The sequence below is a fragment of the Neophocaena asiaeorientalis genome, unplaced genomic scaffold, assembly GCF_003031525.2.
Source record: "Neophocaena asiaeorientalis asiaeorientalis breed wild unplaced genomic scaffold, Neophocaena_asiaeorientalis_V1.1 scaffold469, whole genome shotgun sequence".
Lineage (NCBI taxonomy): Eukaryota > Metazoa > Chordata > Mammalia > Artiodactyla > Phocoenidae > Neophocaena > Neophocaena asiaeorientalis.
In genome coordinates this window covers 1,318,982-1,336,043 of record NW_020172691.1, presented here as the reverse complement: position 1 = coordinate 1,336,043, position 17,062 = coordinate 1,318,982, and the positions used below count along the sequence as shown (strand labels likewise).

General features: G+C 57.8%; 2 protein-coding genes across 10 annotated transcripts in view; both read right to left on the bottom strand.

The window, feature by feature from the left end:
• TMPRSS9 (transmembrane serine protease 9) overlaps positions 1-7,835 on the bottom strand; it is a 59,300-nt gene extending 51,465 nt beyond the window's left edge. Inside the window, exon 1 of the mRNA XM_024739963.1 lies at positions 7,799-7,835. The gene's annotated coding sequence lies outside the window, so the exon portion shown is untranslated. The remainder of the gene's footprint in view (positions 1-7,798) is intronic.
• Positions 7,836-11,039: 3,204 nt separating this feature from the next.
• SPPL2B (signal peptide peptidase like 2B) overlaps positions 11,040-17,062 on the bottom strand; it is a 36,517-nt gene continuing 30,494 nt past the window's right edge. For 4 of the 9 annotated variants that reach the window (XM_024740094.1, XM_024740101.1, XM_024740099.1 and 1 more), the window contains 8 exons: positions 15,606-15,687; positions 15,317-15,427; positions 14,815-14,889; positions 14,684-14,746; positions 14,499-14,598; positions 14,075-14,152; positions 12,536-12,696; positions 11,040-11,767 (listed from right to left, as the gene is read on the bottom strand). In XM_024740094.1, coding sequence (XP_024595862.1) covers positions 11,540-11,767; positions 12,536-12,696; positions 14,075-14,152; positions 14,499-14,598; positions 14,684-14,746; positions 14,815-14,889; positions 15,317-15,427; positions 15,606-15,687 — 898 coding nt within the window. In that variant the 3' untranslated portion in view covers positions 11,040-11,539. Of the gene's footprint in view, positions 11,768-12,468; positions 12,697-14,074; positions 14,153-14,498; positions 14,599-14,683; positions 14,747-14,814; positions 14,890-15,316; positions 15,428-15,605; positions 15,688-17,062 lie in introns of all 9 variants that reach the window. The other 5 variants (XM_024740103.1, XM_024740096.1, XM_024740095.1 and 2 more) reach the window with 4 other exon arrangements.

Below are 17,062 nucleotides of genomic sequence, written 5' to 3'. Positions count from 1 at the left end.
AAATAAATAAATTTACAAAGAAGCAATATTGATTTCATTAAAAAAAGAAAAATGTTTTTTTTAAAAAAATAAATAAATAAAATGGATAACCCACAAGGACCTACTGTATAGCACAGGGAACTCTGCTCAATATTATGTAACAACCTAAATGGGAAAAGAATTTGACAAAGAATAGATACATGCATATGTGTAACTGAATCACTTTGCTGTACACCTGAAACTAACACAACATTGTTAATCAACTATACTCCAATATAAAATTAAAAGCTTAAAAAATAAAATTTAAAAAACAGAAAAAAGAAAAGAAAAGGAAAGGGCTGTAGAACATATGACTACAGCACAGAGACTGCAGAACCAGACTGCAAAGGGTCAGCTCTGAGGTCTCCAGCTGAGCCCATGGATGCAACAGCATCCCCTCCCCCATAACATCCCCCACTGTCATCTCATGACCTGACTCTCGTCCCAACTAGGCAGTGATGGGGTGACACTGAGCAAGTCACCCCCATATGGGGTGACCAATCAACCCAGGTTGCCTGGGACTCTTCTAATTTTAACCTGGAAATCCGGGTATCTGGTCACCCTCCTCCCCCTCTGTCTTCACGTGCCAGAGAGGGTCTGGAGCCATTTGGGGGGGTCCCAAGGAAGGGCTCAGCCAGGGGACCCTGAGACCTGAGCCATAATAGTGAATGAGGCAGGAACAGTGTCTGTTTCCAGCCTCCTGACGTGCCACGGAGAGGCTCGGTGTAAAGCCAACGTGTCCTCAATGCCACCCAAATGCCTGCCAGAGTCTGTTTCCAAAGAGAGGGAACCTCAGGTGCAGGGCCTCCAGGGAGGATGCCAGGCCAAGCCGGGGGCGGGGTGATGAGACACTGGCCTCAGGGGACACCAAACACCTCCGTCAACAAGATCAATGGTAGGGGGGAGGGATAAATTAAAAGACTGGGATTGACACATACACACTACTATATATACAATGGATAACTAATGAGGACCTCCTGTATAGCACAGGGAGCTCTACTCAATACTCTGTAACAGCCTATACGGGAAAAGAATCTTAAAAAGAGGGGATATATGTATATGTATAACTGATTCACTTTACTGAACAGCAGAAACTAACACAACATTGTAAATCAACTATACTACAATAAAAAACAAACAAAAAATCAAGATCAATAGTATTTTCTGCAACTTTTTTTTTTGTTGTTTGTTTGTTTTGTTTTTTTTGCGGTACGCGGGCCTCTCACTGTTGTGGCCTCTCCCGTTGCGGAGCACAGGCTCTGGACGCGCAGGCTCAGCGGCCATGGCTCACGGGCCCAGCCGCTCCGCGGCATGTGGGATCTTCCCGGACCGGGGCACGAACCCGTGTCCCCTGCATCGGCAGGCGGACTCTCAACCACTACGCCACCAGGGAAGCCCCTAGTTGCCTTTTTTTTTAAAAAAAAAGTTTTTAGGTTTAAAAAGTAGACCACTTCATAAAAAAAAAAAAAATCAATCAAATGCTCTAAAATTGATTGTGATGATGGTTGCATATAGCTGTGAATATATCAAAAGCCACTGAATTGGTTTATATGGGTGAATCTTATGAGATGTGAATTATATCTCAATACAGCTGTCATTTTAAAAATCAAAAGAGGGACTTCCCAGGCAGTCCAGTGGTTAAGACTCTGCGCTTCCACTGCAGGGGGTGTGGGTTCAATCCCTGGTCGGGGGAACCAAGATCCCACATGCCGTGTGGCACAGCCAACAACAACAAAATAGACCACTTGAAGGTTAAATAAACATTTTCACAGACTACCTGCAGATATGCGCCTGGCCCCTGTGATCCCGTCCGGTCTGTGGTTTTAATAACACGCCTGACGCCTCCAAGCTCCAGGCCAGACTTATCTTCTGAATGCCCAACTCAGCTTGGCTTCTGGAACCTCCTTCTGGGTGACCTAAGGTGACCCCGCCCCAATGACCCCCACCTCCTGGTGCTCACGCCCCTGTGTAATCACCTCCCCTTGACTGTGGTCAGGACTCTGTTTCTAAGCAGTAGGATATGGGGAATTCCCCGGTGGTCCAGTGATTAGGGCATTGTGCTTTCACTGCCATGGCCCGGGTTCTATCCCTGGTTGGGGAACTAAGATCCCACAAGCCACGTGGCCAAAATAAATAAATAAATAAAAGGCAGTAGGATATGGCAGAGGTGATGTGTTGTCACTGTCATGACTAAATTATATCTTGTAGGACCCCGTGTTAGCAGACTTAAAACCCTCTTGGTGGACTTCCCTGGTGGTCCAGTGGTTAAGACTCTGTGCTCCCAATGCAGGGGGCACAGGTCCGATCCTTGGTCAGGGAAGTTCCGAATGCCGCACTGCGTGGCCAAAAAAACAGAGCAAAACAAAACAAAAAACCCTCCTGGCTGGCCTGGTGAATACGTTGGCTTGCTGGAAGAGGCTGTATGGGAAGGAACTGTGAATGCCTCTAGGAGCTGAGGGTGCCCACCAGCTGGGCCCCTGGTCATCTGCCAGCAACCTGCACGAGTTTGGAATTGGATCCTTCCCCAGCCCATCTTTCAGATAAGAACACAGCCCAGCCAGCCTTCTGATCACAGCCTTGTGAGACCCTGAGCAGAGGACCTGGCTAAGCCACGCCCAGACTCCTGACCCACAGAGAACAGGAGATAATAAACACGAGCCGTTTCAAGCCACCAAACTGGTAGCAATCTGTTACCACAATCCAATGACTGACAGACTTCTCAGATCTGACACATGCCAAACTGGCAGCCCTTCTCAGCCCCTAGAATATCTGTTCCTCCCGTAGTTTTCCCCATCTCAGACGGAATTTCCACTCTTATGATCACTCGGACGCCAAAGCCCCAGGCTCATTCTGATGTCTTTCTCACAGTCCCCATCCAATCGGCCTGAAAATGCTGTCAGCTCCTCCTTTGAAACGCACCTAGGATTGGACCACCTGCACTATCTCTACCCTGGGCTAAGCAGAGATCTCCCAGGCCTTATCATAGGGCCAGCAGCTGCCACCGACACGGCAGCCTCAGAGAGCCAGCTGAAACCTGACCCAGGCCACATCCACCTCTGCTCGGACCTCCGCCTGGCTCTCGTTCAGGGCAAAAGCCCCAAGTGACCTGGTCTCACCCGCTGTCTGTCCTCAGCTCCCTCCCTCTGCTCCAGCCATACACAGACATGACGGTCCTGCCTCAGGGCCTTTGCACCTGCTGTGCCCTCTACCTGATGAGCTTGCCTATACCCTCATGGCTGTCACCTCCACTTCCCCCGCTGCATCCCCTGCTTTGCTGGTTTTCTCCTGAATTGTACCAGCTGCACTCATGGGGGTATAAGTTAAGATGGTTTCTGCCAAGGTGCAGAGCCTGGAGTCCCCCTCGAGTCCCTTTGGGAGAAGTGGCTGAGCACTGGAAAGGGAACCAGGGAAAGAACAAGTACAGCCCAATATGTATGGAGAAAGCGAGTCATCTTACCCTGCACCCTGATCTCACAGTTCCCGGGAGTTCTGGTTTGATGACTCCAGCTGGTATATCGTTCCTCAAGAGGATGGAAATGTACCGGGGAAAAGAAAATGCCTTCAGTAAAAATAAGTCAACAAGCACGTTCTACGTGGCAGGCATTTCGCTAGACAATATTTACATGCATTACCTACTTTATGACCACAACCCTGCTACAAGACCAGCTGCATTCTGATGGAAGAGGAAACAGAGGCACACAGGAGCAGGGTCACTTGCCCAAGGTCACGGGATGTGGTGGTTTTAAAGGAGGTCCACACATTTCTTGCCGCTTTTCTCTTTGGTGGAGCCTAAGTTTCCTTCCTTAGAGTGTGGGCTGGACTTGATTTACTCCTAATGAATAGAAAGTACCAGAAGAAATGGCGTGAGACTCCTGAGTAGGTCATAAAAGGCACAGAGGTTTCCCTCGCCTGCTCTGTGCGGGGCCGGCTGCCATGTAGTGAGAAGCCTCAAACAGCGCCTGGGAGGTCCACGTGAGGAGGAGCCACGTGAGGGGGCCTCCCGGAAGCTGCAACTCTTGCCCCCATCGGGCCCTCAGGTGAGGCAGCCTTATGAGGGACCCTCAGCCAGAACCACCACACCCCCCGCAACAGATCACTCCCAAATTCTCACCCAGAGAAACTGGCGTAATAAATATTTGTCTGAAACTGCTAACTTTGGGGATAACTTGTTATGCAGCAACTGCTAACTAATACACAAGACTCCAGGCCCCAGGACCTTTCTGCCTGGCTTCCCATTTTCCCTCCCAGGAACCACACCCTCTATTCTCAGTGGTCCATCCTGTTCCCTTCTCTTTATTCTCTCCTGCAGCCCACCAAGCGCCCACCGTGAATCTTCCACTTGTCTCTTTTTTTTTTTAAGATTTTTACTTTATTTTTTTTTGGCTGCGTCAGGTCTTAGTTGAGGCACGTGCGATCTCTGTTGAGGCATGCGGGCTCTTCGTTGTGGCGTGTGGGCTTCTCTCTAGTTGTGGTGGTGGCCTTTGTCTTCTCTAGTTGTGGCACACAGGCTACAGGGCGCGTGGGCTCTGCAGTTCGCGGCACGCGGGCTCTAGTTGAGGCGCGTGAGCTCAGTAGTTGTGGCGGGCGGGCTCAGTTGCCCCGCGGCATGTGGGATCTTAGTTCCCTGACCAGGGATTGAACCCACGTCCCCTGCATTGCAAGGCAGATTCTTTACCACTGGACCACCACGGAAGTTCCTTCCACTTGTCTTTAACAACCGATTTTATCTAGTCGGTTCAAACAGTGGTTCAGCCTCTCCAAGGGGAAATACAGCACTTGGGATCACTTTTTTCCAAACAGAGTCAACTATCAACTTTAATAAAACCCCAAACTTCATTCCAGCTCTGCTCCTGGCTCCTACATTTCTTCCCCTCCTCACTCTCAACTCTTTGCCCATCTCTCTGTGTAAGTTTTTCTCTTGCCACTCATCCAAGACAATCACCGTTTTCCATCCCGTATGTCTCTGCTTCTTTGCTTCCATGGTAGCCAACGCTGGTCTATGGAACAGGCATCTCTTGTCTACACTACACCCTCTCCTGTTTCTCCCTATCCTACTTCTCAGGCTCAGATCCAGCCAGGAAACCTCCCCTCCCCCATTGCCCCAACTCCATGAAATCAATCACTCAGCAAGCCTTTGGGAAATTTAATAAGCTTGGCCTTTTTTTTTTTTTTTCCTTTTTGTCTGTGGACTTTTTGTTAGGTTTTCATAGGAAGAGGTGTTTGTGAGAGAACTATTTGCCGTGATGATATCTCGTGTTTTTGTAGCTTTTTAACGTGCACAGAGGAAAAGGAGTCAGAGATCCTGGGGGGGAGGGGGGTGTGCGGTTGAGGCCAGAAGCTGATAAACACGAGCGATACCCAGGAAAACGGATAAAGACACGTAGATTAAAAAAAGAAACTTCCAATCACTTACAACTTGTAAGTTAAAATTAATACAGGGGGGCTTCCCTGGTGGCGCGGTGGTTAAGAATCCGCCTGCCAATGCAGGGGGCACGGGTTCGAGCCCTGGTCCGGGAAGATCCCACATGCCGCGGAGCAACTAAGCCCGTGTGCCACAACTGCGGAGCCCGCGTGCCACAACTACTGAGCCCGTGTGCCACAATTACTGAGCCAGCGTGCCACAACTACCGAAGCCCGCGCGCCTAGAGCCCGTGCTGCGCAACAAGAGAAGCCACTGCAATGAGAAGCCCGCACACCACAACGAAGAGTAGCCCCCGGTCGCTGCAGCTAGAGAGAGCCCGCACAAAACAACGAAGACCCAACGCAGCCAAAACTAAATTAATTTATTAATTTTTAAAAATTCATACAGGGTCTCAATGCAGTGGGGCATCTCAGATTGGATCCCTGAACAGAAAAGGCGTTAGTGGAAAAACTGGGGAAATCCAGGCAAAGTAGGCTGCGAGTGGTTTATGTTCATTTTAATGTCAGTTTCTTAGTTTTGATCTACGGTGCCACAAGGTTTGAACACTAGGAGACGCTGGGTGAAGGGTGTACAGGGATCCTCTGCACCACCCTTGCAATGACAATTATTCTGAAATCACTTTTTTAAATTAATAAAGCGGGGAAGATGGCAAAGCCTGATGCCGACGTGAGCCAGAGACCCAGAACACGTAACCCTCTGCCTCACTTTTAGAGCCACGCATGTTCAAATAACTGGGGACAGCTGTTTCCCCGTTCTCACTTTTATGTGGATGGGTGCCCGAAACACAAGCAGCTACGGGCAGAAAGTTCATGCCTAAAATCTGTGTGGGCTCACAGCCTCAGGTCAATTAGTTCAGACCTTCCAGCACTCCCATGGGGAGGGGGCGGGCACAATGATCCCCACTTTACAGATGAGGACGCTGAGGCTTGCAGAGACTATCTCCTCTGTCTCTGTCTCTCGCTCCCTCTTTCTCTCCCTTTGTCTCACTGTTTGTCTCTCTGTCTCCCTCCCCCTCCCCCCTCCTCCCTCTTCCACACAGAGTTCTTAGAATTCAGGAACGGCTCCCCCAGGCCCCTGTGGTCCAGGTAAGGCAGGTGAGCCCAGGGGACGGGGACCAAGAGCTCGAAACCCTGCCCCAGGGCAGGAAGACAGATGGCAAGCAGCCACGCCCCAGTTCAGGTCCCAGCTCCCCACGTGCCCGGCCACAGACCCACACACGCTCGCCCCGCCGGTTTCTTTCTCCTTCCTCGACTGCAGAAACTGGAAGGAGGCGCCCAGACCTTCGTGTCCTCCTCCAGGAAGGACACACTCACCTGCACGCGGCCTCGGGTCCCTCCCAGGGCCTCCGCCCTGTCACCGACAGCCATGGTACCCCAGCAGACCTTTCTCCGCGCGCAGCTTGTGCCCAGACTTAATCAAAGGTCACCTGGCTTGCCTCTGTTCAAAGACTCTCCCGGCTCCACACTTTCCACCCTAAACATTCAGAATCCTGCCAAGTGCACACGCCGCACAGCACGCAGATCTCCTGGGGGTGGAGAGCCGCGGGGTCCCCTCTCCTGTCCGTCACCGCGAGCAGATCAGGGGCAACACCTGACGTGCTGTTTGGAGGGACAGGAGGGCTATCCACCACGTCCTGGGGGCTCCCAGGGTCTTCCGTCCCCTTTTCCCAGGCGAGGAAACAGGGAAGGGGCGTCCACACACACACACACAACCACACACAAAATCATACCTGACCTCACAGTGCAATCACGCACACGTGGTCACACACTAGTTACACAGACACACAGCACACACAGAGGCAATGACACCACCCCACACAGCCATACGCAACCCCGCGCCTGTAACCACACAATCTCACACAATCCATCACAGGCACAATCACTCACACGCCACACCTGCCGCCGGCAGCGGACTCTACGGCCCCTCCCCCATAGGACCCCCAGCCCAGCTTCAGGCCTTGTGACCACACCCTCCCCAAACTGTTACCCCCCAAATCCTTGTCGTGTTTTTACTCACTAGCAAGGGATTGGCTGAGAGAAGCCACAGGGAGGAAAGCAAGGGGCCCCTCACCAGATCCCTGGAAACCTTCTCGCAGGCTCTGCGCGCCGTTTCCTGCCGGCCCAGCCCCACCGCGGGTTTAGCCGAGTTAATGGGTGGGAAGGCGGGAAAGCGGCCGTCGGGGTTGGGGAGCCCTCGGGGTGCCGAAAAACGCAGGGTGCCCGGCCGTGTCTACACGACCCGGCCTCAGTCACACTCCCCGAGGGCGTCTACACAGTCCGACGCGTTTCCCGCCCGGGCCGGGCGAACCGAGGCGCGGGGAGAGGGCAGCCGCCTCATTTCGGGGGACCCCGGACTCACCGCGCTCCTCCCGAGGCTGCACCGCGGCCCGGCTCCCTCCGCAAACGACCCGGACTCAGCCGAGAGGCTCAGGGATGGGGCGGGGCTGGGGGCGGCACCGGGTGGGGGAGCCGCCCTCCTCCCCACCCGGGCATCAACCGGGGCTGGGGGCGGCGCCCTCCCCCGCACCCGAACAGCACTGCCTTCGCCAGCTTCCCCTGCCCGCCCCGCCACTGCACCCCTTCCCCTGCGCACCTGGGACTCATCCTGGCCGCTCCCAGCTCCCAGAGGCTCTGAAAGGACAACTGGGTGTGGGTCGCCCTGCGCACCTGGTCAGGAGCCCAGGTGGGTCCCATCAGCAGAGGGAGGGGAGTGGGCGGGCGGTGCCGCGGGAGCCACGTGGGGAGATCGGGTTCTGGACCCTTCGGCTTTCTGGAAGCTGCGGGGAGGCCGGTGAGGTCCAGGTGGAGGGCATGACCTGGGCAGGTGACCTGGGACACAGGGCAGGGGAGGGGTGCCCGGGACCACAGGAGCAGATGCTCAGGGCGGGAGACAGCTTGGGGGGAGGAGTGTGCATGCGAATACCTACGGTAGTTTATTAAATGAAATTTAAATGTTTGAACAGTTTCAGGCTTATGGAAAAGTTGTGAAGACAGTACTGAGAGCTCCCACACACCTGGCCCCGGGTCCCCATTCCTGACTACTTACTTTAGAGTGGTACGTGGTCACAATCACCAACAATATTCGTTAAGCCCGTGCTCCTGGGGGCCACCGTCCTCCCTCCCCGAGGCCAGCCGAAGGGCTTTCTAGAACTTCAGAACACCTGAGGGTGACACCCGGTGAGTGCCTTGCCCACGTGGCTGGCAATCCCCACCTCTCTCACCTAACCTCCTCTCACCTCCCCACCGGAGCCCAAAGCAGCCTCTCCAGTGTCCCTCTGGCTGGACAGTCACCTCCTCCAAGCAACCTTCCATGCTACCTGCCCCCCAAGACAGAGCTGGGGGCCTCTCCCGTGCTGACCCTCGGATGGGCTGCCTTCCCAGACTCACACAGGCATCCCAGGCCTGAGCGGACGCCTGGCACACAGGCGTGCAATGAACCAGTGAGTGAATGAGCAGGTGAATGAATGAGAAATGCATAAGATCTGGTCTACTTAGTGAAAGAAAATCACTGGGGCTTCCCTGGTGGCGCAGTGTTTGAGAATCTGCCTGCTAATGCAGGGGACACGGGTTCAAGCCCTGGTCTGGGAGGCCCGTGAGCCACAACTACTGAGCCTGCGCGTCTGGAGCCTGTGCTCCACGACAGGAGAGGCCGCGATAGTGAGAGGCTCGCGCACCGCGATGAAAGAGTGGCCCCTGCTTGCCACCACTAGAGAAAGCCCTCGCACAGAGGCGAAGACCCAACACAGCAAAAACAAATAAATAAATAAACTCCTCCCCCCAACATCTTCTTTAAAAAAAAAAAAAAAAAGAGAGAGAAAATCACTGTGCTCACAGCATTGGTCCTCTTTGTAGCTCAGACGCAAGTCGCTGATGGTAATGTGGCGAGTGGCACAGCCTGGCGTGAGCCTGGAGGTGCTGGCCCCAGAGACTCGACCTCTCCGTGTGTAAAGCTGAAACAGGCCAGCACACGGGCCCCCGCCCCACACACGGCCTGCAATCCTCACCACCTGTGCTCCTGCAGGCCGGGGTCTGATTGCTGGGGCCACCACCTGTTTTTGCTCAGCTGTTTGCTAAGCAAGGGCTTTACGTTTTTGAATTGTTGTAAATGAGAGTATTTTGTGACCTGTGAAAAATGACACCAATGCACATTTTGGTGTCCACCAAGTTTTTGGCCACAGTCACGCCTGTCTGCTTACACGTTGTCTGATGCTTCCGGCTACACAGCTGGGTTGACCGGTTGTGACAGTGACCATGTGGCCCCAAAAGGCCCAAACATTGACCATCTGGTTCTTTACAGAAAGTCCGCAGGCCCTGCTACAGGTGACTCTCTCCGTGGTTCTTAGATCATCACAGACAAGCTAACGGTATCCAAACACAGACAACAGCAGGCTCCGCTACCCTCCCCTCCCCTCACGAGGACCCCACGCACTCGCGTGGACAAGTAGCCACAAGGCGGCAAAGCTGAAACCCCACTTGGGCGGCACCAGCGGCCACGGGCTGCGGGTGTGCTCCGGACACCTCCATCCACACAGGAATTCTTGCAGGCTGAAGGCCACCGGGGCCCAGCCCGGCCGGCCCACCGAGGGCTTCCCCCAACGCCCCCGAACCCCGCCCCCCACCGCCGGCTCACTGCAGCACAGAAAAGGCAAAGACCCAGCCATAAGTATCAAAAGCTGCGTTTAATTGTAAGATTCAAACAGAAGCAAGGCAAAAACTGCAAACTGAAACTTCAGGAACTAACATCCTCCTTTGAATTCCTTGACGTTTGTCAAACCTCCAAAACAGAAAAAAGAGAGATTCCGCGCTCTTTACCGACGTACAAAATGGCTTAGAGGAAGGCGCAGTCCCTAGAGTGAGGGCGGAGGTCCGCTCGGGCCTTCCCCCAAGGCTGCCCCATGGCTGCGTCCTGGTCCCGGCCTCTAAGCCCAGGGGCTCCCGTGGGGCTGGTCAGGTCCAGCTGCTCCAGCCCCGCCCTCCCACCGGACCACCTGTTCTTTTGAGACACACTCAGAAGCAGGTGGGAGACGCCTTCTGTTTTTTTTTAGGAATAAACATCGTTTCTTCCTCGAGAGGCGTGGCTGAGAGGCTGTGAGTCTGGCTGGCGCTGGTATTGTGTGGAATGGACCGTGGTCGCCCCCGCCTGCTGTGTACAGCGCAGCAGCGCGCAGAGGGACACAGTGCCGGCGTGCGGCGTGGACGGGGTGTTGGGGGGGTGGGGGATGGGGAGCGGGCCGGGGCCCTGGCGATCAGCAGCCTCGGGTGCCTGTCCGGGCGCCGGCTCTGTCGCCAGGCGGTGACACGGGGGCCGGCGGCATCTCCGTCGTGAGGTTCAGAGAACCCTGTCCGTGAGGTAGAAGACATAACGCCAGTTCCAGAACATCTTCCCACATTCCAGAAGCTCCCCGTACCCCGTGCTGGAGTTGGAGGCCGAGGTGCGTGCACTGGATAGGGTGCTGAGAGCGTGCGGGTGCCTGTGGCGAGGGTGGGAGCCGAGTTCCCTTGAGCTGAAAGGCAAGATGGGGCCACCGGCCTGGCACCAGCCCCGCCCCCGAGAGGGGCAGCCCGAAGGGCTCGCACCCCAAGAGGCGACACTACCAGAATTTCAAAAAGTCGTGGCCGTTTATTCAAACTTGGAGGAGCTGTACCACAGGCGCTGGGCGCTTCCGGGCGATGGAAGGGCCGGGCGCAAGGCTCGGCGCTCACCGCGGGCCCCCAGGGCCGCGGCGGCGTCCAGTGCAAACCCCTGGGGGCCCTGCTGGGCAAAGGCGCCCCTCCACCAGGAGCCAGAGACCCGCCCTCTCCCGGCCCGGACCCGAAGGGAAGCAGCAGCAGGGTAAGCACCAAACTGGGCGTGTCCGCGGTCAACGGCGGAGGTGACGGCCCCGCCCTTCCCGGGGCACCACCGCCGCAGGAAGCGGGGCGCGCGCGGGGTTGGCCTCAGCCGGCCGGGGGCTTGGCAGCCACGCGAGCTCGGAGCAGGGCTGGGGTCCGGGGTGTGGCCGGGCTGGAGCAGGACGTGCGCATCGGCCAGGCCAGAGCACCAAGTTGGGGGCCGCGCGGGTCCAGTCCCGGGGCGCGGGGGCCGAGTCTGCGCCCTCCCCTAGGCCGAGGGGCCGGGGGCGAGGCCTGCCGGACTCTCGGGCTCCTGGCGGGGCGCGCCGGCCCCGCTCTCCTCGGGCGCGGGCGACTCTGGGGGCTGCTCCGCGGGCGGAGGGGACGGGGCCGTTTCTCGGCCGGGAGGCTGCTGGGAGGGGGCGGCGTCGGAGTCCGCCCGGGGCTGCGGGCCGTCGGCGGAGGCGGGCGCCCACGGCGACTGAGGTAGGTCCTTCTGGGGGAGGGAGGAGGCCCGGGTTGGTGGAGCCGCGGGGGGGCTCCGGACCCAGGAAGGAGCCGCGCTCGCCAACCGGCACCAGCACCGCATGAGGGCCCCACCCTGCCTTCTCTCCCTCCAGAACCTTCCAGAACCAATCCACCCGCTCTGTAGCAAAGCCAACGCCCGCCGGGAGGGAGACCTTTGGGGACGGGGGCACTGAGCGCAGGAAGCCATCCCGACTCACCGGGTCACAACAGTCACACCACATGTAAAGCGTGTTCACATCTATGCGAACAAGTTACACACACACCGGAAGCGCTCAGAGCCCCCATCAGGGCAGGATGGGTCTCCTAACAGGGCCCACTAGAGACCCCACAGGCCCGGAATGCCCTTGAGTTGCAGGGATACAGTGGTCACCCTGCGCTGCACGGGGACTGGCCTCTGTCCCTTTCCTCTTCAGCTTCAGACAAGAACAAGGCCCGGCCCGCCCCCTGCCCGTGGCCGAAGCAGCCGGAACCCCAAGTCCAACCAGTCCAACCACATGGGTTAGGGTTAGGGTTAGCAGCAGGGCAGCAGCATCACCCCGAGCCACACCACGAGCACGTGTACCCCTCCCCGTTCTGCAGCCACGGGAGCAGCACACCCAAAGCAAAACCTTCCAGAGACGGGACACGGGCTGCGGGGTTTAGTTGTAGCGCTAGGAGGTCTTACTCAACTTTAACTCTAGTTAGGGCTTATTAGGCTATTATTTCTTGCAGACATTCATAGCAAACTGGTATTCACCACAAAGCCGCTGCCCGTCCAGAACATGCCCAGCTCCCTGCGCCAGAGCGCCAGGGCGCAGCTGGTGACGAGCGTGCAGGGCACCAGGTAGAGGAGGGCAGGCTGGCCGCGCTGCATGAGGGCCAGCGCCATGAACGTCACCAGGAGACCGATGCCGTAGGCTGCGGAAGCAGAGACAGGCAGCACGTTACCCTGGCCGGTCCCAGGCTCACCACCCACTGATCACAGGGGCAGGAGAGGCAGAGCTCGCGCCAGGGCCGTGGCCAGCGGGTCCTCCCCACCCACACCTTCCCGGACGCTGGCAGGCGAGAGTGCACACAGGGGTCAGCAAGGAAAGAGGACGGAACGAGGGCCCAGCCGCCAGACTGGGGAGAGGAAGCGGGCTGCCGCCATGGGAAGGCCTGGAGTCCCGGGAGCGGCTGGAGGAGCCGCAGAGGTGCCCCAATAGCTCATTTTTGTAAGCCTCTAGTTAGAAAAATAATTTGAACTGAAGTAATGTAGGTACAGAATTAGGAAATCAGACCTTTCATAACTGAGTCGTGACCGCATGAAAGCACTGAGGGGTGAGAAGCGTCCGCATTTCCTGCTCCCCGTTCAGCATAAAACAGCATGTTATTTAGGGATGTGAGTCCAACGTATAAAGACCCCCGCGCACGTAGAGCACAGGGACGGACATACAACACAGCACACACGAGGAGTTAGAGGGGTCGGCCTGAGCGCAGCGGCGTGGGGCTCACTGTACTGACCTTGCAGCCGTACACGTGCAATTACTCCCAGGTGAAGAGTTACAAAGAAAGACACCATTTACTGGCACATCCCCTCCGAGGCAGAGCCCCGTCTCCAGCACCTGCATCTGCTCGGGCTGCCTGCCCTGCCCTTTACCTCCATGTTTCCAAGCGATAGGCTTGTGCAGGGAGAGTTCCCGCTTATCGGCTGTGGACTAGCCACGTGTCCTAAAGAAGTGATTCAACCGAGCCAACTACAGGATTTCAGTGACGGGAACTACAGAACAATTTGACAAACTAGTTCACACGGAGAAAAGCTCTGCAGGCGCATCTGGACGAGCTAATCATGGAGTGTGAACCCAGGGGGCAGGAGCGGGGAGCACATGTCTGGACCTTCAGGAACCCGGACGCCAACGGCCCAAAGTACGCCGGGAAGGCCAGCCTGCATCCGCCTGGCCCTGCTGGGGGCCGTGGCGGGGCCTCCCCTCAGCCGTGTCGGCTGGCAGGGCCTGTGTGCTCTGCACCCCTGCTCGTCCTGAAAAGCTGACCCAGCAGGACAAGAGAACTGGTTTGGACATTTTTAGAAATGATTGGACTCAACAGAAAATGTGAAGACATCCCTTTGGTGTAAATGGCTTTAGTAACAAAGGAAACAGAAGACAAAGGAAAAAAGAGAAAGACAAAGAAGACCAAAGAGAAACAACGACCACCGTGCAAAGTGACAAGGAGGCCTGTGACGCGGGCGCAGGCCTGTCCCCTACCACCCCGCGGCAGAGGACGGGGCACAGCCGAGCCCCCGGGGCAGCGGGCTTACCGATGGTGCAGGCCACGAAGTAGACCCTGGAGGACTGCACCTGGATGTCGAAGCGGTGGCAGTAGGCCACGAGCAGCCCTGTGGGAGAGAGGCCGCGGGCAGAGGCCGGGCCGCAGCCCCAGCCAGGCACCGGGGGTTCCCCCGGAGGGACCAGGCACCGTGCCTTCCTCCCGGCTCAGGAGGGAGCTGGCCCGGCGCCACCCTCGACTCCTGGCAGGTAACCAGACCTCCAGCGAGCGCAAACCCCAGCTCAGAGGCCGCTTGGTGGGGGGAAGGGCCCGGAGGGGGACCCTGGGGGCAGTACGGCTGGGACAACACCTCCCTGCCCCCCAGGCTCCACTGGCTCAGCTCTGCCTCTGCCCACCAGCCCCTGTGGCCTGACACCCCCAAGGGCACCCGGGCCGCCAAAGCCCAGCCCCAGTACCTGGGACCAGGATGTCCCCGAAGCCCAGGAGGGAGAAGGGCCGGTCACACAGGGCCAGCGGCGAGGCGTTGAGTCTGGGCACCTTCAGCACCATGGGGAGCTGGGGAGAGGGGGCAGCGTGTCCAGGAACCGCCAGCCGGCGCTCACTCCGCTTACTCAGCACCTCGGCCGCGGGCACCACATACCTTCTCGTGGGTGGCCGAGTCTGATGGCCCGGTTGCCACCTCCACCATGATGCTGTTCCCACTCTAAGAGAAGGGGGACTGCGTCAGACGGTGTCCAGGGCGGGGGGGGCGGGGCGGGGCCCAGAGCCCACCTTGGTCAGGAAGGGCGTGATGAACACGAAGAACACGTCGTAGATGAACAGCACCAGCAGCAGCAGCGTGCAGGCCTGGGAACGGGGCGTCCTGAGGGCTGTGCTCGGGGACCTCCACCGGCCCTGCCCTCCACCCCACCCTGCCCAGGGTCCCAGACGCACAGACGCTCCGGGAGTCTCTGCCTCTCCCAAGGCTCAGAGTTTCCCTGTGGGGACGAAGCCTTTAGGACAAAGTCTGAGCACGGGCAGCCTGACCTTCGGTGCCCTGGAGGCAATGTCAGGCCTGAGGCTCAGGGAGGGCGACTTTCTGATGGGACGCTTCAGAAAGACACAGCCGCAACCGGCCAGCCACGGGTCTGGGCAGGTGACGGACGCCCGGCTTCACGTCTGCCTGTGTGTTCCTAGGTTCCTCCTGCTGGGGTTGGGCCTTGGCCCAGGGTCCCGGCCCAAGCCCTGTGCTTCTGCCCCCTTGGTTTCACCTGGTTTTCCCTCCTCTGTTCACCTCACCAGCAAGGAGGCGGCCCTGCTCCGCGCGCCCGCCCGGGTGTTTCCTCGGCCAGCGGTCACAGACGCTGCCGCCACGCCGTGAGACAACTCCACTGATCCTTAAGCCCTGTCCCCAGGAGGGTGGCCAGAGGGACGGATGAGCCAAGACCACACGGCCCACACAGGGCCAGGCTCAGAGTGGAAGGCCCTGGGTAGGGCTGCATGGCTGGCGGGCACGGGGCTGACCCCAAGAGACCCCGTCCCCTCGTCCGCAGAGCGCCCCCACCACCCCGAGGGGCCCTCACCTTGAACGTGGGGAGGCGGATGGTTTTCAAGGTGTAGAGGCAGAAAGCAATGCCCAGCGCGTCCTGAAGGATCCAAGCCCACCTGGAAGGCAGCGCAGCCACGCTTGGGCGGGGCCTCCACCAAGAACCTCTGCCTGCCAGGCCCCTCCCCTGCCCTGGAAGCCTCGGCCGCCAAGTCCAAGCCACCCAGCGCCCAGACGAGCCGCAGAGGCCCTTATGCAGACAAAGGCAGCAGCCGACGTCCTGAGGCCCGTGGGGGGACAGGAGGGGCAGCAATGGCTGGTAGGAGCACGGGGTGAACCGACCCCCCAACCCTGACGCCACGGCCAGGGAAATGCAGGCGCGTGCCAGGGCCTCTGTCCCTCTGCAGCAGCGGCTCTCCCACCCAGATCACAGCCCGGGGCAGGGGGTGCAGGGCGAGCGGGGACCATGTATCCAGCGGATTCAAATTTCTTTAAAAAAAAAAAAAATTTTTTTTTTTCTTGGCTGTGCCGCGGGGCTTGTGGGATCCAAGCTCCCCTACTAGAGATGGAACCTGGGCCCTCGGCAGTAACAGCGTGGAGTCCTAACCACTGGACCGCCAGGGAAGTCCCTCAAAAATATCTTTTAAAAAACTTAGAAAAGCAGGGCTTCCCTGGTGGCGCAGTGGTTGAGAGTCCGCCTGCCGACGCGGGGGACGCGGGTTCGTGCCCCGGTCCGGGAGGATCCCGCGTGCCTCGGAGCGGCTGGGCCCGTGAGCCATGGCCGCTGAGCCTGCACATCCAGAGCCTGTGCTCCGCAACTGGAGAGGCCACAACAGTGAGAGGCCCGCGTACCATGAAAAAAAAAAAAATTTAGAAAAGCAAAACTTGTACCCGCCCAGCCAAATGCCCCACACTCTCTGAGGAAATAGGGACTTGGGGCCCTGAGGACATCATGTGGAGTCCTGGGAAGCAGGGCGCCACCCTGGCGGGGCCACCTCCAAATTGGGAAGTCAAAGTTGTGAGATGAAGCCCGCGTGCGATGAGGCTCCCCGCTGGGAAGTGGCCCCACAGCCGGCCCCGTCCTCCCTGCCCCTCAAGTTACTCCTCAGAGCTTCATGTGAGCGCACGATGAGAACCTCTCTGGGCCAGGGCGCTGGTGAGAACAGAAAAGGTTCACCAAGGCCACATGGGCGCCCAGACATGGCGGAAGCCGTGGCCTGTTCTACCTTTATGCGAAGGAGCGAGCCTCCTGGCTTGGATTTAACCATGAGCGTCCCTATTCTCTTTGTGTACAAAGGACTCAAAATATTTTCATGCTTTCCTTCTGCCAGTTAAATCTGTTGTAGCTCCAAACAGCAGCACAGCCAAGAGCGTTTAACTGCCCCGGGAGAAGCTCAGAGAAAGTGCCAGATGGTGTCAGTGACGGCAGGCGGTGGCGCGCTGCCTCGCGGGGGAGGCCCCCCCGGGGGGGGGGGGGGGTGGGGGAAGAAGAGG